Source organism: Eurytemora carolleeae, unplaced genomic scaffold (genome assembly GCF_000591075.1).
Source record: "Eurytemora carolleeae unplaced genomic scaffold, Eaff_2.0 scaffold40, whole genome shotgun sequence".
Lineage (NCBI taxonomy): Eukaryota > Metazoa > Arthropoda > Copepoda > Calanoida > Temoridae > Eurytemora > Eurytemora carolleeae.
In genome coordinates this window covers 481,984-491,858 of record NW_019396035.1, presented here as the reverse complement: position 1 = coordinate 491,858, position 9,875 = coordinate 481,984, and the positions used below count along the sequence as shown (strand labels likewise).

Below are 9,875 nucleotides of genomic sequence, written 5' to 3'. Positions count from 1 at the left end.
AAGCAAGTTTCTTATTAGATCTTCTAATAAGCAAGTTTCTTATTAGATCTTCTAATAGGAAGTTTCTTATTAGATCTTCTAATAAGTAAGTTTCTTATTGGATCTTTTAATAAGCAAGTTTCTTATTAGATCTTCTAACAAGCAAGAATCTTATTAGATCTTCTAATAAGCAAGTTTCTTATTAGATCTTCTAACAAGCAAGAATCTTATTAGATCTTCTAATAAGGAAGTTTCTTATTAGATCTTCTAATAAGCAAGTTTCTTATTAGATCTTCTAATAAGGAAGTTTCTTATTAGATCTTCTAATAAGCAAGTTTCTTATTGGATCTTCTAATAAGCAAGTTTCTTATTAATAATCAGGTATATTAATATAATATTTGAACCATTAGACAAATGCTGTTTGTGATATGGAAATATGTTTATTGAGTCTCAACAAACAAATGAATATGTTAAAGTATTGTATTTTTAATCGATTGAATACATTATACTATTTATATCCACCGAAGAAACTATAAATCATTTTTTTATTAGTTTTGTTTATTCGGAATTAGGTTCGGAGGTTGTAATGAAAGAAACAGAATTCCATTGGCCTTTTCTTTATATTATATAATACCGTACATTCTTACAGTTTTTCAATATTCATCTTTCACTAGGAGCCTACCCTGCTTACTCTATATTAATCTAATATGCGCATATATGTTTTTATTATATTTTCGAATACCTTTCACCATGCAAATCTTACAGAATATTAAACAAATATATAAAAACTATGCAATGAGGGCGCTTCGCGCCCATTTATATTTTTAATTTTTGCTCATGTTGTTTCAGAATTTTCTCTTCGGCAAAGCATTAATACATTTTTTCTGATTTACAATTTTTTCGTGGATTTACAAAATTTTGTAATTCTAAGCATCTATAAACCTTCCCTGGGGCCATGTCAGGTCCTTCACAAAATTTGGGCCCGATCGGTACAACCGTTTTGACGTTTATCAGTTACAAACCAACAAACAGACAAACAAGCAAAGTATAAATATAGACTGAGCTTTTAGAGCGCTTCGCGCCCATCTTCTATTTCAATTTTAAACATTTTCTCTTTGAATACATTGTAAAACAAAAACAAAACCAAAAAATTTGCGGATTTTATAGAAAAAGTTTCGTGGATTTTCAAAATTTTCAAATATTAAACTTATTTAGAGGCCAATTTTTGAAATTTCGATCATCCATAAACCTTCCCTGGTTTCACGCGAGGTCCCACAAAAAATTTGGTCCCGATCGGTTCAGCTGTTTTGACGTATATTGGATACAAACAAACAGACACCCAGACAAGCAAAGTATATATATTTGGTTTAGCTTTTGGTTTCCTGGTTTATGTGTTCTGAAGAAGTCAAAACAGCCCAATTTCACTATGGCCGGTCAGGGCTCAAGATAAAAAAATTCCCTGAAACTTATAAAATTTTGTCTGATTTAATTTAATTTCAACTAATTATCCGTTGATAGAGTGGCATGTCCGATTCACAACGGTTCCCTTAAAGACTTTGATTAATCAAGAGTTTCAGAGATATCAGTCATCTTCTCTTTATAAATTGATTATTTTCAATTGTGGTTTCCGTTAAGCAACTTGCGCATTTATGCTTTAGATATGATATGGGCGGAAATTGTCAGAATTAAACACTTTCAGAGCTAAAATAAATATTCTCCTGTGTCCAGATCTGTAATACATCTTCCCAGGCTCTTTCATTTATAATTTAATGCTGATGATATACATTTTTATATCTTGGCTGCCCTTATTATACCATGTTATTAAGTCATCCTGAAATTCATTTTGTCCCAGCTGCCCGGGATAAAATAACTTGAGCCGAGGTGAAATATTTTTAGCAGAGATATAATATGCATTGCTTCCCTGCTGCCGATTTTATATCCCGGCTAGTAATTGCAAGCATCATAATAAATACTATATCAAACTTTATTACAATCAGAGCTGAAAACTTTAGAATGGTGGATATCGGGATTAATGCTTAATCCACTCTTTTTCTTAATCTCGAGATTAAATATTGCTTGTTCTCCTCTCATTTTTAATCTCCAGATTAATTTTCCGATCAGGATTAAGGATATCCCATTCTAAAGTTTTCAGCTCTGGTTATATAGTTTCTAAATATAGATACGGTATTCCCCCTGCTCTCTATAAGAGTAAACTAATTATGATACATTATAGATTAAGTATACAATTATTAATAAAACTTTTTAAATAAAAGCTAGCTTTGAATAAGGTATTTAAACATATTGAAAAATAAATAACATATTGTTATTTTTAAAAGTGACATTTAATATCATGATAAAAACTCTTTAAGATTGCAAGACCATGCTGAATGCAGTTTTTTACTTATAATTTTTAATTTTTAAATTAAAGAAACTATCAATATTATTGTAGACACCCTGTAGTTTATTGACCCAATATTATTGTAGACACCCTGTAGTTTATTTAATCCAATATTATTGTAGACACCCTGTAGTTTATTAACCCAATATTATTGTAGACACCCTGTAGTTTAGTAACCCAATATTATTGTAGACACCCTGTAGTTTATTAACCCAATAGTATTGTAGACACCCTGTAGTTTACTAATCCAATATTATTGTAGACACCCTGTAGTTTAGTAACCCAATATTATTGTAGACACCCTGTAGTTTATTAACCCAATATTATTGTAGACACCCTGTAGTTTATTTAATCCAATATTATTGTAGACACCCTGTATTTTATTAACCCAATATTATTGTAGACACCCTGTAGTTTATTAACCCAATATTATTGTAGACACCCTGTAGTTTATTTAATCCAATATTATTGTAGACACCCTGTAGTTTATTAACCCAATATTATTGTAGACACCCTGTAGTTTATTAACCCAATATTATTGTAGACACCCTGTAGTTTATTAACTCAATATTATTGTAGACACCCTGTAGTTTACTAACCCAATATTAGTGTAGACACCCTGTAGTTTATTAACCCAATGTTAGTGTAGACACCCTGTAGTTTACTAACCCAATATTAGTGTAGACACCCTGTAGTTTATTTAATCTAATATTACTGTAGACACCCTGTAGTTTATTAACCCAATATTATTGTAGACACCCTGTAGTTTATTAACCCAATATTATTGTAGACACCCTGTAGTAACCCAATATTATTGTAGACACCCTGTAGTTTATTAACCCAATAGTATTGTGGACAACCTGTAGTTTATTAACCCAATATTATTGTGGACACCCTGTAGTTTATTAACCCAATAGTATTGTGGACACCCTGTAGTTTATTTTCCCCGAAACATCTGTGATAAATCATCAAATCATTGATACTGAAGATTGTGTCCAAGGATGCATGAAAACAGTCTACATAGAATAAAATGCTAGGGGGAGATAAATTCTTGTTTTCAACGATATTTACATTTTTACTTGAACACATGTTTTATGCATTTGAATTACATATATCAAAAACTCTTTCAGTTCCTCTGTCTTCTTCTTATTTTGAAGAGACTCTAAGCGTAATTTCCTAAGTTAGAGGATTTAAAAAAAAGTTAAAAAAGTATGTCGGAAAATTGTTCAAAAATTATCATTTTTGATTTTGACAAATATTAACACCTTAAACATGGTATTACAGTAATTTTTCAAGGGCTTTTCAAATATATAAACTTTAGCTCTGTAGCTTAATTAATTAAAAAGTTATTAAGCATTTCTGATTTCTTTAAACGCCGACCCGCCTTTTGAAATTTTTAGCTAAATTTGTTGACAACTATAATGATGTTGAAAAAGTAAAGAAGTTTGAGCGTTAAGCCGTTCTTAAGTTATTTAGAAAAAAAACACAGGGGGATGGAAAACACATCCTTGATAGGGTTAAGAAAGCTTTTTGTCTAAGTATAAAAACTATTTTTTAGCCTTAAATCAAAAATTTTTGAAATATGGACAAATGGACGGTATCGAGCGGTTCAAGACACATCTTTTGACATCCATTTCTACATGTTTTGAAAAAAAAAAAAAAATCAACCTTCCCTCATTTTCTATGTTCTTTTTTCGTTGATTACTGAATGAGTTTTGATTTTTTTCAATTTTTTTTCTTTGATAAAGGTGGCTTCTATTTTGTTGCTGTATATTTTTTTCGATGAAATGATGCATTGAAGGTTTACTAGTGTTAAAATTAAAATTAGTAAAATCCCTATATTTTTACAACCTGATGTGTAGATCTTAGCTATTGAAAAATATGAATTCGGCTGGATAAATAGCTAAAGTTATAAAAGTTTACACTAACAGTTTTTTTAAAATATTGAGATTAGAAATTTAAGGGTTCAGACGATAAATCATTTCTTTCTCGATTCTACAATCTACAGTGGTAAGCGATTATATCAATACAAGGACGACGACGTTATTATTTAAGTTTTAATTGTTAAGAAGCTTTTTTAGAACTACAAGTTTACAAATAATCAAAGAGAATCTTTTTTAATTGATAGCTTCTCTTGACTTCCATGTTTATGTGTATCTATGCTATTTAACAGCTTAATTAAAATAAAAATTTAAATCGAAAGTCGTCTTCATTGAATTGGTATAATTGCCTCCCATTGTTTACATATTCCTCGAACCTAAACAGTTTCCGAAACTAAAATGTTTGAAGATAAAATCCAACTTTTACAATGTTCTCTGCTAGGATGATATGACGGATGAATCTGGGAAGGAGATTGATGTTTTGAATAATTCCCTGATGGTAAACTGTCCCTACACTACAGCAGACTGGAAGCTGGAGCTCCTAGCTTACAATATTCCAGTCTTTCTTCTCCTGGCCTGTAATACTGTCTTTCTCATCTGGATAATGGCGGTAAGATAAAATTCATTATTTGAGCTTCATCATTTCTGTAGCATCTGAGCTCCAGTATTTCTCTAGTATCTGAGCTCCAGTATTTCTCTAGTTCTGAGCTCCAGTATTTCTTTAGTATCTGAGCTCCAGTATTTCTCTATTTTCCGAACTTCAGTATTTCTCTATCTTCCGAGCTCCATTATATCTCTGGTATCTGAGCTCCATTATTTCTCTAGTATCCGAGCTCCAGTATTTCTTTAGTATCTAAGCTCCAGTATTCCTGTAGGATCTCAGCTCCAGTATTTCTCTATTTTCTGAACTTCAGTATTTCTCTATCTTCCGAGCTCCATTATATCTCTGGTATCTGAGCTCCATTATTTCTCTAGTATCCGAGCTCCAGTATTTATCTAATATCTGAGCTCCAGTATTTATCTAATATCTGAGCTCCAGTATTTATCTAGTATCTGAGCTACAGCATTTTTCTAGTATCTAAGCTCCAGTATTTATCTAGTATCTGAACTCCATTTTTTCTTTAGTATCTGAGCTCCAGTATTTCTTTAGTATCTGAGCTCATGCAGTATTTCTCAAGTATCAGAGTCCTAAATTTCTCTCTAGTATCTGATTCCAGTTTATGTTTAGTATCTAAGTCCAGTATATGTCTAGTATCCAAGTCCAGTATATGTCTAGTATCTAAGTCCAGTATATGTGCAGTAAATGAGTCTAGTTTTTGTTTAGTATCTGAGTCTAATATATGTGTAGTACATGTCTAGTATCTGAGTCTAGTATATGTGTAGTACATGTCTAGTATCTGAGTCTAGTATATGTGTAGTACATGTCTAGTATCTGAGTCTAGTATATGTGTAGTACATGTCTAAGTATCTGAGTCTAGTATATGTGTAGTACATGTCTAGTATATGACCAAGTATATGTCTAGTATATGACCAAGTATGTATTTATTCCTAGCATCTAGATTTGGATATAACTGGCAGGTTGAGCTCCGGCTCTATGTTTGTATTGTAATTTGTAATTTTGTTCTATTCCACACTGCTGGTTCCAATCTATTCCTTCTCTACTATTTAACGTTCCTGGAGAAAACTGAACCTGGCCGAAAACAAATTATTCTCTGTTTGCGAAGGTTTAGGATATCAGGTTCCAAAGTAAACATGAGAATTTCTTTGTTGAAAAATTTACATTTTCAACGTTTTTTCCGGGTTTTAAATCCATTCTCTCTTTAGTATTTTACTTGAATAACAGAGCTAAGATATCTTGATCAAGTTCTTATTATACTTCACCGGCTGTACAGCTTGCCTCGACTTTCCTAATCCTTAAATCTTAGTAACCTAAAGACCTTTGATCATTAGAATTATTGTATCTCTCGATCTCTAAAGGTTTTACACCGTATATATAGCATATTATAAGATTCAAATTAAGAGTTTGAGAGAAGTGTTCAGTTTCTTTTATATATTTAGTTTGTGAGGTTCAATAAAAATAGGAAATTAACATATAGCGTCAATTTAAATTTTTAAACTCTAACATAAAATTGTAATTTATTGAGACAATGCAATTTTTGATCGCCCTCAACCAATTTACAGGGAACATTCCCTTAATAAAACATTCCCTTAATAAAACATTCCCTTAATAAAACATTCCCTTAACAAAACATTCCCTTAATAAAACATTCCCTTAATAAAACATTCCCTTAATAAAACATTACATAAAACAAAAAATAATTGTTAGAATCTAATACAGCTTGATACTTTTCTTGACAACTACTCTAACTAAGGATGTTTAAAATGATTTAAACTTAACCCTGTATAAGGTTGTGATCTCCAAGCTGAGAATAAACCAAGGAGCAGTCAGCGATCATTTTCATTTCCGAGCAGCAAAAGCCCTGATCGTGATCGTTCCTCTGTTGGGGATCACATACCTGATCATGATCGTTGGGCCACGGGAACCAGATTCCATATTTTCTCTACTCTTTATCTATACCCGGAGTATTCTACTCTCTTTCCAGGTAATCCATATTGAACTATACCCGGAGTAATATTAATTGGTTTCAGAAAACACTTCTATTACAGTTTATCCTAGTAGAGACAAGACAAGTAAACAGAGGAGTAAACAAATATATTCTTTAAACCTTACTATACTTCTATATATACTTTGCTTGTCTATTTCTTTGTTTGTAACCGATTAACGTCAAAACGTCTGAACATGATTCCAGAGAAGGTTTACGGATGGTTAGAAATGAAAAAATTAGATTTTACAAAATCCACGAAAAAAAGATAACAGAGCAACAATTTTAAGCTGAAGTTTGGCGCGAAGCGCCCTTAAAGCCTAGTCTTTTAAGAAAACTCCATACTCATATTTTAAAAAAATAGAATATACCGTGAACTTTGATTCTCTAAAATCTGTAATCAATATTAAACGTGGACTAATCAACATTATTCTAGGGATTCTTCATCAGTTTACCCTACTGCTTCTTAAACAGTGAGGTTCAAGGAACTGTGAAGATGCACTGGGATCGGTGGCAGACAACTAGAGACGTTGGAACAGTTTCTCAATCTGCCAGGAACTCAGTTGTAACTGCAGGATTTATCACAGTCTGTGATAATATATCCAGGAGCAGGTAATCACAGGGATCAGGGTTGAACCAGGGAAGGGACGGAGAAACTTTCTCTTTTGGGTAAAAAATATCCGCAGTATGGGTTATACTTTAGAAAGATAAGATTGAGGAACAATTGACAGGATTTGGAATAGGAAGGGGAGTTGGGGGGATGTACTTTGCTAGAGTTAGGTTGTAGCAACAAAACATTAATTTAATGTTTATCCTGAGAACAGTTTTATGGATTTCTATACTTTTATTCCACATAAACTATTCCCTCTGCAGTTAAATGGGTTGAGGGAGTATAAAATGTTGACTAAGGTTTTGAAAACTGATGGTTTAGCTTCACCGTAATATTTACATGATTGATGTTCATTGTTCCCTCAGGAAAAGCTGAAAAAAACCAATATCTAGATCCATTATTCTTCTATATTTAGCTCCATTCAACCCGGCCAATATACAGAGTAATACATTCATTCATCCTTACACCTTTATACCCTTTACCTACCTACACCTTTATATCCTTTACCTCCTACTCCTTTATATCCTTTACCTACCTACACCTTTATATCCTTTACCTACCTACATCTTTATATCCTTTACCTACCTACATCTTTATATCCTTTACCTACCTACATCTTTATATCCTTTACCTACCTACACATTTATATCCTTTACCTACCTACAACTTTATATCCTTTACCTACCTACACCTTTATATCCTTTACCTACCTACACCTTTATAGTCTTTACATGCCTTCACCTTTATATCTTTTATATATTGTATAATGTATACCTAAACCTTGATTAAATATTTTAAATAAACATTTTATGATAATTTTAATATTTCAGAGCCTACACCTACCAGACAGTTCGTAACTCTATCATAGATCGGCGAGGAACAGACGAGAGTCAGAGAGCGAAGGGTGGACTTCTTATGAGTAGTGTTGGACCACTTGACGGACCTATTGTGGACCAAAACCTTAATTCTTCAGCCCAATTAAACTCTACACCTCTGATATGTCGTCACCAGACCACAATTGTTGAAAGACATAATAACTCTTCCCCACGAGCTAACCGACGCCAGAACTCTTCGCCTATAGTTGGTAGGCATCAGAGGCAACAGAACTCTTCCCCTCTAGTTGGCCGGGTAGACTGGCATTACAATAATTCATCTTTAACAAGTGACCTAATACAGAACTCTTCAAGTAATCCTCATATTACCAATTCGTCATCAATGGTGGGACGACATTTAAACCAATCCTCGACGGTTATAAATGGTAACGGTAACCAAATAGAAGAGGAGACAAGATTCTCAAATTGAGCTGTATTCATAGTTTCACTTCTCTTCATTGGGGGTAGGATGGAGGGAGAGGGTTGAAGGATAGATGAAGAAGAGTGTTGAAGGATAGATGAAGAGGGTTGCAGGATAGATGAAGAGGGTTGAAGGATAGATGGAGAGGATTGAAGGATAGATGGAGAGGGTTGAAGGATAGATGTGGAGGGTTTAAGGATAGATGAAAAGGATTGAAGGATAGATGAAGAGTGTTGAAGGATAGATGAAGAGGGTTGAAGGATAGATGAAGAGGGTTGAAGGATAGATGAAGAGTGTTGAAGGATAGATGAAGAGGGTTGAAGGATAGATGAAGAGGGTTGAAGGAGAGGTGAAGAGGGTTGAAGGAGAGGTGGAGAGGGTTGAAGGATAGATGAAGAGGATTGAAGGATAGATGAAGAGGATTGAAGGATAGATGAAGAGGATTGAAGGATAGATGAAGAGGGTTGAAGGATAGATCATGAGTGTTGAAGGATAGATGAAGAGTGTTGAAGGATAGATGAAGAGGGTTGAAGGATAGATGAAGAGGGTTGAAGGAGAGGTGGACAGGGTTGAAGGAGAGGTGGAGAGGGTTGAAGGATAGATGAAGAGGATTGAAGGATAGATGAAGAGGGTTGAAGGATAGATGAAGAGGATTGAAGGATAGATGAAGAGGGTTGAAGGATAGATGATGAGTGTTAAAGTATAGATGAAGAGTGTTGAAGGATAGATGAAGAGTGTTGAAGGATAGATGAAGAGGGTTGAAGGATAGATGAAGAGTGCTAAAGGATAGATGAAGAGGGTTGAAGGATAGATGGAGAAGAGTGAAGGATAGATGAAGAGTGTTGAAGGATAGATGTGGAGAGGGTTGAAGGAGAGGTGGAGAGAGTTGAAGGGAGGATTGGAGGATAGATGAAGAGGGTTGAAGGATAGATGAAGAGTGTTGAAGGATAGATGAAGAGTGCTAAAGGATAGATGAAGAGGGTTGAAGGATAGATGGAGAAGAGTGAAGGATAGATGAAGAGGGTTGAAGGAGATGTGGAGAGGGTTGAAGGAGAGGTGGAGAGAGTTGAAGGGAGGATTGGAGGATAGATGGAGATGGTGAAAGATAAGTG

At 33.7% G+C, this 9,875-nt stretch overlaps 1 protein-coding gene across 1 annotated transcript in view; it reads left to right on the top strand.

Moving 5' to 3' along the window:
- LOC111698469 (diuretic hormone receptor) overlaps positions 1–9,201 on the top strand; it is a gene marked incomplete in the record, with an annotated part of 53,953 nt that extends 44,752 nt beyond the window's left edge. Inside the window, 4 exon segments of the mRNA XM_023468822.1 lie at positions 4,700–4,867; positions 6,666–6,860; positions 7,297–7,472; positions 8,301–9,201. Coding sequence (XP_023324590.1) covers positions 4,700–4,867; positions 6,666–6,860; positions 7,297–7,472; positions 8,301–8,772 — 1,011 coding nt within the window.
- Positions 9,202–9,875: the final 674 nt, after the last annotated feature.